This window comes from Ovis canadensis, chromosome 20 (assembly GCF_042477335.2).
Source record: "Ovis canadensis isolate MfBH-ARS-UI-01 breed Bighorn chromosome 20, ARS-UI_OviCan_v2, whole genome shotgun sequence".
In the NCBI taxonomy this organism is placed as follows: Eukaryota; Metazoa; Chordata; class Mammalia; order Artiodactyla; family Bovidae; genus Ovis; species Ovis canadensis.
Window position 1 is genome coordinate 44,707,430 of NC_091264.1, and position 18,796 is coordinate 44,726,225.

The following is an 18,796-nucleotide window of genomic DNA, read 5'->3' on the forward strand; positions in this document are numbered from 1 at the left end:
TAAAGGATTTCCCATGTTTATATCAAAATTAGAAAAACACAAGGCACCAATGGATTTCAACATTTTTACAGATCATTTGTTATAACAGTTTTTGAAACTCTACATTTTAAAAATAAATATTAGTTATTTAATTGTATACATACATCATGTTTGCTTTGGGTACAATCTGCTGTATAGTTGTGACTTTTCTGTGTTTTATTAATGTTTTCATTGTGTCTGTTTCACCTGCCTTAATCTGACATATTCGCATTCTGCTCCAAGTAGAAATGTGCAACGTATCTCCGAAAATCCCCGAGGTCTAGACAGGCGCCTGGGTTACAGGCTCTGTGTAGCTGCCATGCATTGCTCATGGCTATGTCAATCATATAGCTCACCAAAACTGAGTACCATTTCTTGCTTCTTATTCTCACCCTGTATTTGGAAGTGATCTGCTCCATTTTAGCTACACCTTCCCTGCATTCATCATACAGTTTCACTATGGATGGTTGACTTATCTGAGGGATCTCCTTGTCACTGGCAAAACAGTGTATCTCATTGACTGGCTCTATGCCAACAGCATTGGAACACAGACTGATAATACCATCACCATGCCAACGACACAAAATTATCTCATCATTTTCTTCTACTCGGAAATCACAGTACCCCTTCTTCATTGTTTTCATATGTTCTGCACTCATAAGGGGGCATTTTTCAGTCCTGCTCTCACGAATTGTCCCTGTTGCCCTCACCCCTTTCTTCTTCAAGGCCGACACCAATGTGACACTTGTAAAGAAGCCATCGAAGCACAGGTGATATGGATACTGACCCCTTGCTAAAAGAACATCAGCAAAATTCATCACGAGGTTTCCACCGAAACCAAGATCAGGATCCTTACCTGCCATCAGAGTTGCTTCTTCTTGATGAGGCTCAAACCAAACCAGATAACCCTCTGTGGTAGCACCACACCAGATTTTATAGCCAATTCTAACAGATTTACCATTCAGAAATTGGTCACTATCAAAGCACTCACACATTGTCTTATCAAAACAGTAGTATTCTTCAAGGGGAGCATATAGGAGAAAATTTTTATTCATTTGCTTTATGAGAGGCCTCAATTTTGTGAACTTATCATTCTGATCTAGATGGCTATTATTTGCAAAATGCAGGTATGAGAAAATCAATTCAAATCTATCCCTTCTGATTGCATCTCTAACCAGGTTCTGGTCAGCATCAGACATTTCCCAGTACATTCCCCTGCTGGGACGCCACACGAGTCCACTCAAAAGCAGGACACCAAACACACACCTCACTTCCTGAGCTGTGACTTCCAAGTTGACATTTTTCTGAGAAGCATAATTATTGGTTTCACTGACAATCAGGTTGAATGTTTCATCATCAAAAAATAACTCAAAGAACTCTACTGGGTTCAACTTTTCATTCTTGAGATTCAAAAGTCCAGAATCCAGTGCTGACCAGCATGGAAAGTTGGGTTTAATATCTCTTTTGGTCCAGTTCTTCTCTGGGACACCTGACCTTTTTAGCCTTTTTGGAGCAGGCTGGGTCTCAGGCCTGTTATCCTCTTCCACATCTGAATCACCAGAAAATGCAAGGCCTTGGAGCAGTTCACTCACTCGAGCTTTGTCTTTCTTCCTCCCTTTTCGGGTAATGTCTCCTGCAGCATATTCCACGGAGGAGATGTGCATCCGAGCCCACAAATCACCCGGATGACGGTCCTTGAGAGTGTTCAAATGCACAAGTGTCCTTTCAACAGGAACAGGGGTACCACAAGGGTTCTGGGATACACAGTCTCTGAGAAAGAAAAAACATAGGCTGTAAATATTCTCAGTCTTATTTACTGATACAGGATAAATCCACCGACACCTAAAGATTCTTCTGTGGGGAATACTTCTCACTCCTCGTGTTTCTGTGGGGAGAGCTCTGGCCAGACTGAGCATTTCTGGCCTCCCTTCTTCCAGCTCACTCCTCATGATTTAACTGCTGAATCTGGGAGAAGGAACTGGGCTGTCCTCTTTATGAGCAGGTTGCAGACATTCCATGTTCCTTCCCCCAGCCAAGATGGATCAGGAAGGCCTGTGCGGAAAAGGTCTGCAGTCACTATGCATCCATTTAGCTCTGCATCTGAGCGGCTTTATTGGTCTAGCTTCTGTCGGTCATAAAGCTGAGGTTTCTAGAACTATCTGTTTTACTCCTATGTCTCTATCATTTGGTGCTGAATTTGGACAAAGAAATGGGTGGTTATTTACTGAGCCCCCTCATCTCTAACAGACTTTCTGAACAAAGAAGGATTTAGCCTCCTCTAGTTCTGCATTCATCTGGTGGATACACTGTTTTGGGGAGAAACAAAAGAGAAACTCAGACTGATTGCCCTTGAACTGATTTTTATGGGTTTCTCAAAGAAGTGTGCTAAAGTTACTAAGATGAAAACTATTATTTCATACAAGCTTCTTAAATTCTAGAAATCTGCATTTTATTTACTAATGTCCTGTTGGTAAATGGTCTAATTTAAGAAGACATAAGGGAGAAAAAAGCAGTGAAAAAAGTATGGTGTAATATAATTTACAGTACACGTATTTATCTGCTTAGAGCATTTATGCTGTCGTGTCTGACTCTCAGTGACCCCATGGACTGTAGCCCACTGACTCCTCTGTCCATTGGATTCTCCAGGCAAAAATACTGGGAGTGGGTTGCCATGCCCTGCTCTAGGGGATCTTCCTGATCTAGGGATCAAACCCAAGTCTCCTGGGTCTCCTGCATTGCAGGCAGATTCTTTACCCACTGAGCCATCTAGGAAGCCCAATATAATTTACAGTACATATATTTATCTGCTTAGAGCATTTATCATCCTGAATGTTGTTAATATCTGTGTGTATGATCCATTCAACACATCCATCTTAAGAGTTCCCTGACATCCTCAACTTCAGGGATCCTCCTTGAAACCTGTCACTTCACCACGCTGAACCTTCCACTGCTGAAAACTCCAAAAGCTCACTCTCTGGTCCCAATTTCTTTTCACGCTAGCCTGCTCAGACAGTTGTCCCATGGTACTGGTTCTTCCCTCTCACTCTGACTCCTCCATTCCCTCCTCATTTTACCTCCCTTGCTCCTCCATTTAGACTCCATGATCCATTGCTCTGGTCCCTCTCTTGCCAGGATCATCAATCACCCTGCCCCAGTGTCTGTAGTGCTGGACCAGCAAAATTCAGCACCAGATCAATCCCCTCCTTGGTCTTCTCTATTCCTCATCCAGGAGTGAGCAGTGCCACAGAAATAACACAATGAGGTAGACTGATAATAGCTAATAACGATGGTCTCTGAAGTTCAGCTAGTCAGTCAATATGGCCCAGAAATCCTTCTCATGTCCTCTTGTCCCTTTCTTCCCAGTTCCCCACAATGGGTGTTTCATCACTCTTCTCAGATCTTCTTTGTACTCAGTTCTTGGCATCTCCAAACATGACCTCTTTTCCTACTCCAAAGAGGACCCAGAATTTTTCAGGCAGAAAGTTGCTCTTCAAAATGATCAGTGACTCTTCCCTCCCAGTTCTTCTAGCCTCTCTAGGCATTTGCATTTTTGTCTTCTCTCCGATCTGCCTCCTCTTTATTTGGTAAATGCTGGCTTACTCATCAAGTTTTGTCTCAAATGTTACCTCTTCTGGGATACCCTCTCCAGTATCCAGATCTCAGTTGGGTTCTCTGCTGCAAGATCTATCATAGCTACAGGGCACGAAGGCATACTGCATTGTGTTCCGTGTTCACTTATCTGCTGTACCCTCACATGCCTTACTGAAGGTAGGGTCTCTGTATTATATGTGATTCTGAATATGAGTGATAATATGCTTACTGAATGAGTGAGGATGTTGAGGGTCACTCAATCTCTGATATCATGATGGAGCCTCAAACCTAGAACAGCCTACCCCTTCAGACTTCTTGTCACATCAAATAGTAAGATATCTTGATTCTCAGAGGCACTGTGAGTCATGGTTTCAGTTATCTGACGTAAATGTACCTGACAGACACATGAGCAGATTTATATTCTCTAATTATAGTCCTGAGCTAAGTCACAGGGTTACTTCTCTTCATTTAGTACAGCTTGGCTCAGACTTCACCAACTTTATGAAAGATTTCACTTCTCAAGCTTTAAGACGTTTCTCTTCTGGGACTGTGGTCCCTGTTTGCCTAAGATGAACAAATGTCAAGAAGAATTCTCATCCCCGCCCTGCTCTTCAATGTAATTATCCCAAGCTGTTTCCTTTTTCTTCTTTACTCAAGTCTCCAAGGAGTTGGTGGTCTCACCAGAAGCCCACCTTCTGCTCATGATCTGGTCTCTCTGCTTCAGGAGCACCTATGCTACACACTCTTTCATTCCACACCCAGCACTCGTGTATGTACTATTTTTTTAAAAAATTGATATTGGAGTATGGTTGAATTACAATGTTGTCAGTTTCTGCTGTACAGCAAAGTGAATCAGTTATACACATAGCCACTGTTTTTTTCTTAAGATTCCCTTCCCATTTAGGTCACTACAGAGCACTGACTAGAGTTCCCTGTGCTATACAGTAGGTTCTCATTAGCTATCTATTTTATGTACAGTAGGTATACATGTCAATCCCAATCTCCCAATTCATCCCACCCCTCACTTCCCCCATTCCCAACCATAAGTTTGTTTTCTACATCTGTGACTCTATTTCTGCTTTGCAAATAAGTTCATCCATTTTTCTAGATTCCACATATGTGATATTATACAATATTTGTCTTTCTGGCTTACTTCACTGTGTATGACAGTCTCTAGGTCTCTGCAAATGGCATTATTTCATCCCTTTTTATGGCTAACATTGTATATATGTATGACATGTTTATACATTCCTCTGTTGATGGACATTTGGGTGTCTTCCATAACCTGGCTGTTGTAAATAGTGCTGCAGTGATCACTGGGGTGCATGTATCTTTTTGAATTATGGTTTTCTCAGGTATATGCCTGGGAATGGAATTGCAGGGTCATATGGCAACTCTAGTTTTTTGAGGAACATCCATACTGTTCTCCATAGTGGCTGTCCCATTTACATCCCCACTAACAGTGTAGGAGGGTTCCCTTTTCTCCACATCCTCTCCAGTACTTGTTGTTTGTAGGTTTTTTGATGATGGCCATTCTGACTAGTGTAGGTTGATGCCTCACTGTGGTTTTGATTTGCATTTCTCTAATACTTAGTGATGTTGAGCATCTTTTCATCTGTTTTTGGCCACCGGTGTGTCTTCTGTGGAGGAATATCTATTTAGATCTTCTGCCCATTTTTTCATTTTTTTTAAACTTTTAATTTTATATTGGGGAATAGCCAATTAACAATGTTGTGACAGTTCCAGGTGGACAGCAAAGGGACTCAGCCATACATTTATGTGTATCCATTCTCCCCCAAACTCCCCTCCTATCCAGGCTGCCACATACCATTGAACAGAGTTCCATGTGCTATATAGTAGGTCTTTGTTGGTTATGTTTTAAATATAGCAGTGTGCACATGTCCATTCCAAACTCCCTAACTATCCATTGATTTTTTTTTTCTAATATTGAATTGCATGAGCTGCTTCCATATTTTGGAGATTAATCCCTTCTCAGTTGCTTTGTTTGCAAATATTTTCTCCCTTCTTGAGGACTGTCTAACTGTAGGTTTGCTGTGTAATGGCCTTTTATTATGTTGAGGTAGATTCCCTCTAAAACCACTTCCTAGAGTTTTAATCATAAATGGGTGTTGAATTTTGTCTAAAGTTTTTTTTTGCATGTATAGAAATGATCATATGGTTTTTATTCTTCAATTTGTTAATGTGGTGTATTACATTGATTGGTTTGTGTACATTGAAGAATCCATGTTGCATCCCTGGGATAAATCCAACTTGATCCGGGTATATGATCCTTTTAATATGTTGTTGGATTCAGTTTGCTAGTATTTTATTGAGGATTTTTGCACCTATGTTCATGTGATATTGGCCTGTAATTTTCTTTTCTCTGTGTGTGTGTGATATCTTTGTTTGGTTTGGGTATCAGAGTGATGATAGCTATGTAGAATGAGCTTGGGAGTGTTCCTCTGCAATTTTCTGGAAGAGTTTTGGAAGGGTAGGTGTTAACTCTTTTCTAAATGTTTGATAGAATTCACCTGTGAGGCCATCTGGTTCAAGACATTTGTTTGTAGGGATTTCTTTTTCCACTTTGGGGCCGTTTTATCTTTTTTATACATAATTTTTTATTTATCTTTGGCTGTACTGGGTCTTCCTTGCTGCACCGGCTTTTCTCTGGCTGCCGTGAGCAGGGGCTACTCTTTGTTGTGGTGCACAGGCTCCTCACTGGTGGCTTCTCTCGTTGCTGAGCACAGGCTCTAGGACACACGGGCTTCAGTAGTTGTGGCATGTGGGCTCTGCAGTCATGGCTCCCGGGCTTGAGAGCAGAGGCTTAGTTGCTCCACGGCGTGTAGGATCTTCCCGGACCAGGGATCCAACTCATGTCTCCTACACTGTCAGGTGGATTCTTTACCCATGAACTACCAGGGAAGCCCTGTTTGGAGTTTTTTAATCAAGCTTTGTTTCAGTACTTGTGACTGGCCTGTTCATGTTTTCTATTTCTTCCTGGTTCAGTCTTAGAAGACCATACCTAAGAATCTGTCCATTTCTTCCAGGTTGTCCATTATGTTGGCATACAGTTGCTTCTATTAATAGTAGTCTCTTATCAATGGCACCCCACTCCAGTACTCTTGCCTGGAAGATCCCATGGACGGAGGAGGCTGGTAGGCTGCAGTCCATGGGGTCACTGAGAGTCGGACACGACTGAGCAACTTCACTTTCATGCATTGGAGAAGGAAATGGCAACCCACTCCAGCGTTCTTGTCTGGAGAATCCCAGGGACAGGGGAGCCTGGTGGGCTGCTGTCTATGGGGTCGCACAGAGTTGGACACGGCTGAAGCGACTTAGCAGCAGCATAGCATGATCCTTTGTATTTCTGTGGTGTCAGCTGAAACTTTTTCATTTCTAATTTTATTGAGTCCTCTCCTTTTTTCCTTGATGAGTCTGGCTAAAAGCTTATCCATTTTATCTTTTCAAAGAACAAGCTTTTAGTTCTTTGCTATTGTTTTGTCTCTATTTCCGCTCTGATCTTTATGATTTATTTCCTTCTAAGTTTGGGTTTTGTTTGTTCTTTCTCTAGTTGCTTTAAGTGTAAGGTTAGGTTGTTTGAGATTTTTTTTTTTTGTTTCTTGAGATAAGACTGTACTGCTATAAACTTCCCTCTTAGAATTGTTGTTGCTGCATCTCATAGGTTTTGGATCAACATGTTTTCATTGTCATATGTCTCTAGGTATTTTTTTATTTCTTCAGTGACTCATTGGCTATTTAGTAACATTGTTTAGCCTCATGTGTTTGTGTTTCTTACAGGTTTTTTCCTGTATTTCAAATCTCATAGCATTGTGGTCAGAAAAGATGTTTATGATTTCAATTTTCTTAAGCCTCAGTAAACTTGTGACCCAAGATGTGATCTACCTTGGAGAATGTTCTGTATGCATTTGAGTAGAAAGTGTATTCTGCTGCTTTTGGATGGAATGCTCTATGAATACCAATTAAGTCTATTTGGTCTAATCTCTCATTTAAGGTTTGTGCTTCCTTTATTTTCTGTCTGGATGATCTGTCTGTTGGTGTCAATGGGGTGTTAAAGTTCCCTACTACTCCTGTGGTGCTGTCAATGTCCCCTTTCATGGCTGTTAAAGTGCAAGTGTAGTCACCTAGTCGTGTTTGACTCTTTGTGACCCCATGGACTGTACCCTCTGTCCATGGAATTCTCCAGGTAAGAATGCTGGAGTGGGTAGCCATTCCCTTCTCCAGGACCATGGCTGTTCAGAGCATCTCAGTATATAAGGCAAGTGCTATGTTGGGTGCATATGTAATTGTTGTCTTCTTCTTGTATTGATCCCTCAGTCACGATGTAGTGACCTTCCTTGTTTCTTGTCTATTTTGCCTGATATGAGTACTGCTACTTCAACTTTCTTTTGATTTCTATTTGTATGGATATCTTTTCCCATCCCCTCACTTTTAGTCTGTATGTGTCCTTAAGTCTGAGGTGGGTCTCTTGTATAAAGCATATATACAAGGCCCTGTTTTTGTATCCATTCAGTCAACCTGCGTCCCTTGGTTAGAGCATTTAATCCATTTACATTTAAGGTAATTATTGATATATATGTTCCTATTTCCATTTTCTTAATTGTTTTGGGTTTGTTTTTGAAGGTCTTTTTTCTTCCCTTCCTCTCTCTTTTGTTCTTGTGTTTCCCACCTAGAGAGGTTCATTTAGCATTTGTATAAAGTTGGTTTGGTGCTGCTGGATTTTCACAGCTTTTGCTTGTCTGTAAAACTTTTGATTTCTGTCAAATGTGAATGAGAGCCTTGCTGGGTAGAGTATTCTTGGTTGCAGGTTTTTCCCTTTCATTACTTTAAATATATCTTGCCACTCCCTTCTGGCCTGCAGAGTTTCAGCTGAAAAATCAGCTGATAACCTTATGGGGATTCCCTTGTGATGTGCTGCTTTTCCCTTGTTGCTTTAATATCTTTATTTATTTTTTGTTAGTTTAATCACTGTGTGGTCTCAGCTTGTTCCTCCTCGGGTTTACCCTGTATGGGACTCTCCTCTCTGTGCTCCCTGGATTTGGGTGACTATCTCCTTTCTCATGTTAAGGAAGCTTTCTATTATTAGGCCCGTTCTCCTCTGGGGCTGTTCACCTGTGGGTATGCTCTGTTGTGTCCCCTACTGTCCACTGTGCGAGTTCACAAACTACACTATTGTTGGTGCTGCTCTCAGTCCCACCTTATTAACCCTGGGTATGTGGGCAAATGGCTCTGGTGACTCTCAGGTGTTGTTTTCACCAGGTCACTGGTGCAAATCCTACTATTTCCTTTAATTTTTCCATTATCAGCTTCACTCCTTTTGATTCTTGCTCAGGACTCCCCTAATGGAGGTTGAAAATACCCTACCTATCTTCCTGTCTTAAATCCTTTTCCAGATCTGATATTTCTTTAACCATCATGCCAACAGCCTCATCTGCAGCCCTCACTCTCCTATCTCAATTCTCTAACTTCTCTATCTTCTTTTTCTGGCTTCAGTATCTATAGCTCCACAAAAACATAAGGGAGCCAGGGGAACAGTGATCAGACAAGGAACCAAGAGAGGATTCTTGAAGGCAACCATGTGCCAACTGAAGGTTTTGTGTAATTATGACATACCAATAGGTCAGTGTCTTGGTGTGGGGCCTCCTATGATCATAGAAGTGAGTGTTTCTTTTTCTGTATTATTCCAGGGAAGCAGACATTTACCAAATGGTTTCTCTGGTTTCATTCCAATTTTTTACTTTTGTAGGAGCTATTCTACATGGACACTTACCTGTTGGCTATTCCTGAGGCCTCGGCACCTTGTTCCATTTCTTCAGAAGTTTCTTGCTTTGTGTTTAAAAATCCATCTTTAGTTACAGCTTCTTCAGCTAAAATAACACATTGATAATTCAAATAATTCAAATGTCATTGCCACCTGAATCTAGAAAAAAATCTCCAGGGTAGGGAATAGGATGTTTCAAATTAAAACCAAAAATCAACAGGTGTCCCAGGAACATACTCATAGCAATCCGAAAAATGTGGTGGAGTGTGGGAAGATAGTAAGAAAGGTCAGTTTCCAGGGAGAAGGCCTAATGGGGCAAAGACTATTTAAAGAAAATAACACATAATTTTTAGTGTTCTCAGAGTAAAGAGAACTTCCTCTGACGTGAAGAAGGGATAAGGCAGAGGTGTTTGTGGCATTTCCAGATATTAAGGGATGTGTGAAAATGACAAATTATATGGGACCCTTGCAAAGTGGGAAAAAAGGGAGCAAAGGAGGAGACATTGAGGGGATCAGGGAATACAGAGGGATGATCAGAGAACAGCAAGAATCAGTAGGCTGAGTGACTAGTAATAGCAGGTACTGTGATTGTGAGGGATACAAAATGACAGGCTGAGAGAAGCGTGGAGATCGAGCCCAGAAGAAGGGGAAAGAAGGGTGTGTAGGAAATGTGGGTTCACGATGGCTGAGTCAGGGTTAATGATGGGAAAGGTGGACCCCAGCCAGAGGCCTGTCCTTACCCATGAGACTGATGTTTGTAATCTTCTCCTGAGCCAGACTCGGAACTGGCCACTCCTCTGAGACAAGGACCGGCGCTGCTTCCTCAGTCTTCACTGATGTCTACAAGGACAACAAATGGCCTCTTACTCTTCACTGTGGTAGAGATAAAAGGACTAGTTGTGAAGGGTGCTGACTACCACGCTGCACACCAGTAGGACCAACCAGCAGGGCCTGCTCTCTGAAGGTCCAGAGCATCGTCCTGCCTCTCCCCTACCTTCTGAGGGTTGTCAGCAGTCCTCAGTGTCCCCTGTATGCATCACTCTGGTCTCCGCTTCTGTCATTACGTGGCCTTCTCTGTGTGTGTTTCTGCCATCACATGGCCTTTGTACAAGGACACTGACCACTGGACACAGGGCCCACCCTAATGCAGTATGACCTCATCTTAACTTGATTACATCCACAAAAAGTCTATATCCAGCTCAGATCAGTCACAAGTACCTGGGGTTAGGACTTCAATATATCTTTTCTGGACACAATACAACCCATAACTTCGTCTTAGCCCTACTTCAATTAATATTAATTTTCTCTTTCTCTGGCTGGCCTTTCATTATTTGACTCAACACTACTTTCATTCTATTCTATTCTAATTCTATTCTAATTCTACTTTCATTCACCCATATCTCTGCCCTTTCATTGCCCAGACTGTTGATCTTCTTACTCCAACTTAATTAAAACTTGATTACATATGGGTGCAACATTTAATTATTTCTTGGAGTTATTATGTTCAAATGTTTGCACTTTTTAAATTCATACCCACACAGCTTATGGGATCTTAGTTCCTTGATGAGGGATCAAACCTGGGCCTGAGGCAGTGAGCGTGCAAAGTCCTAACCCACGAACCAGCAGGGAATTCTTTCTTTTTTTCTTAATAAATTATTTTGTTTCTCCATTATGTTACATTTTAGGATAATTACATTGATTTAAATATACATAAGGTAAATTTTACTTGCTATACATTTCACTTGCTATACACTGGTTTTCAGGAAGGTAGAGTATTGAGAATAGGACCCCCTGGGTCTGACAGGATTAAGAACCAATTAGAAATCACAGGCGAAAACTGAGTGAGGAGAGGACTACATGAAAACCTGTCTGGAGGAAACGAACTCAGAGGAAAGGGCCTCAATGGGAGACAAACACTTACAAACTAAACAACTCGGAAAATGATTGGACCACTACAAATAAGGGAAAAAATGAACAAGAGTCCACTCTGTGAAGATACACAGTACTGCCATTACCATCACCAAGTATTAATTGGGCATGTGCAGAATACTGGGGATATAAAGGAATATGAGGAAGAGGTTGGTTCTCAGACTGCGGAGAGAAACCAGAGGTTCCCCAAAAGAGAAAACATCTGAAACTGGGCATCAAATGAGTGGAGGCACTTTTGGAAACCAAGGGCTTCACTCTGCCGATTATTCTTACAGCCTGAGATTTGGATGGGCCTTCCACATAAGGTGAGGAATGAGGTGACAGCGCGTGTGTGAGCTCCCGGATGAGGCGCACATGGTGTGTGATATTCGGTGACAAGGTGAAGGCAGAGGGATTGTGCCACCTGAAAGGCTCTCAGGTGACCAGTGTGCGTCAAGGGAAGCGCCACGGATGGGTGGGCGGGGGGAAGGAGGGCTACTACTGAGGTTCCCACAGCCTGGGCACCCTGCTCACCTGGGACCTGGCTGAGTTCAACCCCAGTACTGCAGCCTGGTCTCTGGGATTCTCTTCCTGGAGAGGGTCTGGTCTCTGGGGAGCAGGCCTTGTGGATGGAGCAGACAAGAGTCCTGAAAAGAAACAGTAGCTTTTACAAGAGCCCTTTGTGGGGGACCCAGGCCCCAAATCTTATGTTTGTTAAACATCCAAGAACTAAGATACAGATCTTAAGCTAGAACATCACGTCTGTTTTCATTGTCAGGAATTCTAGAGCTTTAGTGTCTCCCACCCACAGAATAAGTGGTGTTTATGAACTCATGAGATGCTTTCCAGTGATGTACTTTCACAGACATAAAAGAAAAATCAGCAATCACAGATGAAAATAAGGAGAGGGAAGAAGAAGTTGGTGAATAAAGAAACATTAACCAGAGAACAAAGAAGAAAGGTAAGAAGTGGAGAACAGAGACAAAGCCAAGGGGCAACAGGAAAGCAGGTAAGAGAAAGATAAAAAGAGAAAATGAGGATAAAAAAAATTGAGTTGGTAATGGGGGAGGCTGGGTATGTGTGGGAGGCAGGGGGAGATGAGAAATTTCCTTTCAATTTTGCTGTGAACCTAAAATGGCTCTAAAAAGAGTCATACATGTACCCTTGAAACTAATAACACTGTAAATAAACTATACGTCAGTAAAAAAAAGTCAGACACACAGTCATACATAGAAGAGATGCTAACTGCAAACTAGGAGAACTTTTGAGAATCTGCTGCATTGGAAACCATAATCCAAACAGTGATAATGACTGTACATCACTGCACTGTTACTTGGAAAGATTCTTTCCAATTCCTTATCTGTACGGGGGGGAACACAGTCTACTTTACAGGGGCAATGAAGACTGAGATAACATAAAAGCCCTCTGTAAAGCCCTTTAAGGCCCCAATGCAAAGTAGTGCACCACTGTTTGCCAAGACAGTAACAATAGAGGGAGTCCAGAATTACTAAACGAAGTGCACAGGGGATATTCTAATCCAGAACATAGCACTACTTTTCTTTGCTTCAACAGTGAATGATTGTGGAATCTTTTTGGTGCTGTTCCTTCATACTAGAGAGAACAAAGCTTGCTAGGAAAATAAAATAGCCTAGCCCATGGTTCACTATTACTACCTAATCTCCCCACAGTGCATATATGCCAAAACCCTAGCAGCTTAAAAAGCACAGTGTGAAGCAGGTCTGCTGTCAGAGAAAGGGCTAAGCTAAGAGGGGCAGGGTGGCAACAGAAGATGGAAGAGGGGCAAAGAGACCAAGAGTACTGGGAAGTCTGAGAGCAAACGTCAGACCAGACTCTGTGGTTGCTCCTTATCATCCTCCTGAGGTGGAAAAGCTTTAGGGTTAAGCCTGGGAAGAAGGTAGAAGAATCTTTTCAAACATATATGCTCACTACACACACCACACTGATCCCACTGCTCTCTATCTCTGCCAAAGACAGAACAAGACAAAGTGGGCTTAAGTTGCCAAGAATAAGATGATACCAAGGTCTTTTCTACTTCTCCATCAACATATCTAAAATTTAACAATCTGTCTGATGCTAAGAATCCCAGCTGAGCATTAAGAGGCTAGCAAAACTCAAGTACTCAGTAGTTTTCATTTTAAACTAGTGTTCCGTGACTGGTGAGAATGAAATACAAAATACACACAAATAACAGTCACTGTAAATCATATTTTTTATGAAAAAAAAAAAAAGGCTTCAATGGTACCCAAATATTTTTCAAGTCTGAACTTCCTGGTTTGAATTTAAACACCCCATAAAATGGCCCCAACTAACCTTCCCCTCCCCCCGCCCTCCACCTTTCCCCTAAATAAATCCTACCCTCCAGCAGGAGGGGAGGGAAGGCAGGTAGCCTGGGGAATTGTTCTTCCGTTCATTTGGTCTCTGGTACCCTGGAGAAATGTGTTTGGGTTATGACTAGTAGGCACACAGGTCCTTGGCTAGAGTCTCCAGAATATCTGGGAGGGCCTACGAAGGTATAAAAAGCCCTTGCGAATGACAGGGAGTGCATCTTGAAGGAGGCCACTGAAGAAAACATTACCATGGGGAAAAAGACAAAGTTATGGAAAGCTACCAAGTAAATATTGAAATTCCAGGTGTGGAATTGGAAATGCGGAGTAGAGACATATAGTAAAGAGAATCTTGGTCAGAAGGTCAGGTGACAGCGCTGCCTCTGCTGACCCTGGGCAAGTCACTTATACTCTGAGTTTTGGTTTTCCTAACTATTAAGGGAGTTGAAAAGATCTTACATTTCTACATTTTACAATTTCAGGTGTTTTTAAAAGCTTGCTTAGGTAAAGGGTAAGACAGAAACAAAACTTGAGAACACAGATAAATAGGCTTTCACTTAGAAGGCCACGCACCTGTCAGTGGCCTGTTCCCAATGTCTTTACTAAGTTCACCCTCTGGCACTCACCACTCACTTCTTGGGCAGTCTCTTGGGGAGACTCTGGAGGCTCACTCTTCAGGGTGGTTACCCCCAACAGGAGCTGGGGGCTCTGACCCTCCGAAGAGGTTCCTTGACATTCTGTCACCAGTAGGTGCAGGTCCTGTCCTAGAGTGTAGACAGAAGCCTGCGGACAAAAGATTCACTTTGAAAAGGCATCCTGGTGGGAACTGGACTGAACAGCAGTTAGGGACATTCCCCAAGGGAACACCAGACAAGCTTCATTTAGTCCTTAAGTAGCGAGTAAGACAAAGTAGCAAGACACATTCACTCATCTGGCAAATATGGACTGAATGCCTACTAAAGCCACATTCTGTTCTACATGCTAAGCAAAGAGAGTCAATACAGGCAAAGAACCCCTGCCTAGAAAGCAAAACCAAACCCCAGATAGATGCTTATAGTGTGTGCAAGTTTAATGGGAAATAGGATATGTACACCATCTCCAAATGTCACCCACAGATTACTAATTACAAAGGGGAAAATGGTAACTTGATAGTGGAGAAATCTGACACATACCACCTTAACCTCATCAGTAACAGGATGATCCACCACCATGTGCCTCCTGAAGTGATGCCCTAGGAGACCACAATGCCACTTCTGTGGTATTCCAGCCAAAATGTACTACCTGGGTCTTATTGTGAGAAAATACAAGACAAACCCAAATTGAGGGGCATTCCAAAAAGTAACTCATCTGTACTCTTCAAAACTGTCATTATCATGACAAACACTGAATAACTGTTCCAGATCTAAGAAGACTGAAGAGACAGCAACTAAAAAATGTGTGATGAGGGAATTGGGGCAAAACTGGCATAAGGAACACTATTGGGCTATCAAGGATCCATCTGAACAAGGACTACTACTGAGGTGATAGCATCATAAAAATTTTAATTTCCCAAAACATGATAATCTATATTCCAGTTATACAAAAGAATGCCTTTCTTCTTCAGAAACACACTGAAGTGTTTAGAGATAAAAGGTATCTCCAACTAATTCCATTCTCAAATGGTTCAAGAAAAAATACTGCAGAAGCTATATGGGGGTGTGTGCATGCATGCACAATACCTACGCATACAGAGAGAGGGAGCACTTGCTCACACAAGAAGGGCGGCACATTCCTGTAACAGATGTTAACATTTCATTAACATGTGTGTGAATCATACACACAGTTCTCTGCACTACTCTCCCAATACAAGTTATAAATTATTTCAGAGTTAAAAATTAACAGACAAATGTTCACCATTACATCTCCCACACCACCACACACATTCTCTTCCCACCTGTTCTGAGTCTCCTGCGTCTCTCTCTAGACTCTCCAGCGCTATCAATGCATCCTCCCCACTCTCCAAAGAGCACGCCTGCACCCTGGCCTGGAGCTCCTCGGGCAGGATGGTCAGGAACTGCTCCAGCACCAGCAGCTCCAGGATCCGCTCCTTGCTGTGGGTCTCTGGGCTCAACCACTGATGGCAAAGTTCTCGGAGCTGGGCTAGAGCCTCCCGGGGCCCAGGTACCTCCTGGTAGCAGAACTGCCGGAAGCGCAGGCGGCAAAGCTCCCGAGTGTGGGAGCCACTCTCCTGTGAGCTGCATGTCTGTTCCCATGTGGGATCTTCCTCCTTCACTTTCACAAGGCTGTCTCCATTTTCAGGAGCAGAGTCCTGCAAAACTTCATCCATGTTGACCTTAAAGGCTTAGAAAACAGTTCACTTAGCTTTTCCAAATGTACACCTGAGGCGTAAGTATTGATCAGTAACATGAAAATAACAAGAGCTTCAAAAATCTATGGAACACATTTATTTTTTTGTCCCCACTCTAAGTGATGCTCAAAAACTGGGCTTGCTTGCCTGTTTTATCAATGAAGTATACCTTGACTCCTAAGGGAGTAGAGCCCAAAGGGAGGGGATGCAAGAGAAAAAGGGTTAATAAGAATGCCTGAGCAGCTTATACTTTAGATGGAGGGAAGATCATCTATCTCTGTATATTTCTCACAGAATACTTTACCTTAGGTGAAGCAGACTTTCAAAAGTCTTCAAGTCTCCATCGCCTAAGATCTGCTGTGATGAGATTTTGCTACTTTTCCCATTATGGGGTGGAGTCTTTTTCCTTCCCTTGAATCTGCATTGGTCTGTGACTTGCTCTGACCAATAAAATATGGCAGATATGACACTGTAAGAGGAAGTGCTCTTATAGTCCCTGGCACACAGCCATGAGACTGCCATGCTGTGAGGTCACGTGGATGAGAACCACAGAGCCCCAGCTGAAGCTGAGCTGAGTCTAGTCCCCAGCCACATGAGTAAGTCCGGTAACACTGCCCAGTCAACCTACAGAATCATAAGAAATAATAAGCTGAAGTTGTCTTACGCCACTAAGTTTGGGGCATTATTTTTTTACGTAACAATAGATAAACAGCAGAACTACTTCAACTTCTGTTTCTCCCTCTCATTTTTCCTTTTGTTATCTGCATCAAAATTCAATATATCTCTGTTCTAAGAACACTCTTATCTATCTGGTTCTGACTTGCCTTTCACATTTCAGACTCACATCTTGAAATGCCACAGGATGCCTCCAGCCTTGGACCTTCCTGCCCTGTTATTTCAACACATCCCCAACTGAAATTAGCCTCCTCAAAGCTGCACTCACTCTGTATTTTTCTATTTCTATTGGCATCACCACCATCCTCCATGTATCCAGGCTCAAAGCCAGCCTACATATAGTGTACATAATCACCCTGGGTCCACTCAATTCTTCCTCCAAAATGCCTCTTACACCCACTCCTTCATCTTCCTTTTTACACCATTATGATTGACAGTCACTATCATCACAATATTTTCTGTGTGGTATTCCTGCTCCACCACTTCATCATCACTGGATTGGTATTTCTTAAAGCACAATTCAGACCATATCTGACAACCCCCACCCCCAAATGCTAATTTCAATTGTTCCTGGTTGAACTAAATTCAAACTCCCCAGGATTCGATTTTAGAACTGAGTTTCACTTATGTGTTTGCCACTCGATAAACATTTATCGAGCACATCATTATTTTCCAGGAGCTATCCCCGGAATAAGACACAGACCCTACTTGCAAGAAAGCCATCGTCTTCTCAAATGCCTCGTGTCACTGCCAGCTAATACTCAAATTTCTTCCACCCACCTTGTACTTTATGGCCACGACCAGTCTTCTTACCGTAAATCTCCAAGGCCCAGCGCAAATACCACCCCCAAACTTCCTCTAAACCACTCAGGCGGAGGGCGTTCCCATGGAAAAGTGAGCCCAAGCCTGCCTCACCAACTCGCTTCACTCTCCAACTCACAGGTCACAGCCCCCATCACGACCATCACCCCTTGCTCCTTGAGGACAGGGTCTTATCTTTGCCGGCGTACCTGGTATTCAACAAATACTCGTGGATGTCCTGCGGAATGCACGGAGATGTACTGGGATGCTAAGACGTCCCGCGGGCCCAGAACGTATCTTACTGCGATCGCACCCCAGCACTTGGAATACAGGGGGCACTCAGTGAATGATTGTCTTAACTGCTAACAGCCCAAAAGTTCAAGGAACAAGCACAATAAAGACGTAGCTGACCCAGTGAAAAATCCCACCGTAGACCGGAGGCCCAGCTCTCCAGTCCGGAGAAGCCAGGGGCCTCGCCTGGTGGGCGTGCCCCCACTTCCTGCCGTCAGGACTCCGGGGCTGCAGCCGAGCCAGCTCTGTGTCTCTCTAGCAATGCGGCCGGCACATCTCTCTGGTGCCTCTGGAGGACTCCAGCTGCCACAGCCCAACAGGCTCAGTAGCATAGTCTCCGACAGACCATCCGGATATCCCCAAACTACCCCTCATGTTTGCAATTATTTCTATTAAAAACCAAATAGATGATGAAGACAAAACTGAGTTTCTGTCTTTAGAGTCCCCAGAGGCTGCTGGGGAGACAGATGAATAAACATTGCAATAGAGCAAGCAGCACACATTTAAAAAATTTAAATACACAGATTCGAATATGAACACCTAAAACTCAAGTTGCACATAACTGCATATATAACTTAGTTAAGCCTGCTAATAATGTATCAATATATCAAAATATATTAAAAAGTCCCATAGTAAACAAAAACAAAAACACACCCTCAAGTTGCACAGACTGAAATGAAAAATATCCCAACTCCCCACGGTTAACCACTGTTATTATTTTGTGTATACCCTCCCAGGACACCACCAGCCACACAATGCTGCTGCTGCTAAGTCATTTCAGTCGTGTCCAACTCTGTGCAACCCCACAGACGGCAGCCCATCAGGCTCCCCCATCCCTGGGATTCTCCAGGCAATAACACTGGAGTGGGTTGCCATTTCCTTCTCCAATGCATCAAAGTGAAAAGTAAAATTGAAGTCGCTCAGTCATGTCCAACCCTCAGCGACCTCATGGACTGCAGCCTTCCAGGCTCCTCCATCCATGGGATCTTCCAGGCAAGAGTACTGGAGTGGGGTGCCATTGCCTTCTCCACAGCCACACAA

General features: G+C 42.9%; 1 protein-coding gene and 1 long non-coding RNA gene across 7 annotated transcripts in view; one reads left to right on the forward strand and one right to left on the reverse strand.

Moving 5' to 3' along the window:
• Positions 1-18,796, reverse strand: part of PGBD1 (piggyBac transposable element derived 1) — a 21,494-nt gene continuing 2,698 nt past the window's right edge. Inside the window, exons 1-8 of one of the 6 annotated variants that reach the window (XM_069563615.1) lie at positions 17,674-18,641; positions 15,575-15,981; positions 14,814-14,928; positions 14,268-14,424; positions 11,831-11,943; positions 10,129-10,228; positions 9,398-9,494; positions 1-1,788 (exon numbers count right to left, since the gene is read on the reverse strand). In XM_069563615.1, the coding sequence (XP_069419716.1) occupies positions 231-1,788; positions 9,398-9,494; positions 10,129-10,228; positions 11,831-11,943; positions 14,268-14,424; positions 14,814-14,852 (2,064 nt within the window). In that variant the 5' untranslated portion in view covers positions 14,853-14,928; positions 15,575-15,981; positions 17,674-18,641 and the 3' untranslated portion in view covers positions 1-230. Of the gene's footprint in view, positions 1,789-9,397; positions 9,495-10,128; positions 10,229-11,830; positions 11,944-14,267; positions 14,425-14,813; positions 14,929-15,363; positions 15,413-15,574; positions 15,982-16,292; positions 18,642-18,796 lie in introns of those variants that run through there. The other 5 variants (XM_069563613.1, XM_069563617.1, XM_069563611.1 and 2 more) reach the window with 5 other exon arrangements.
• LOC138425665 (uncharacterized) lies at positions 10,918-18,177 on the forward strand. The gene is made up of 2 exons (XR_011251300.1): positions 10,918-12,305; positions 17,340-18,177. It is a non-coding gene; the product is annotated as an uncharacterized lncRNA (long non-coding RNA).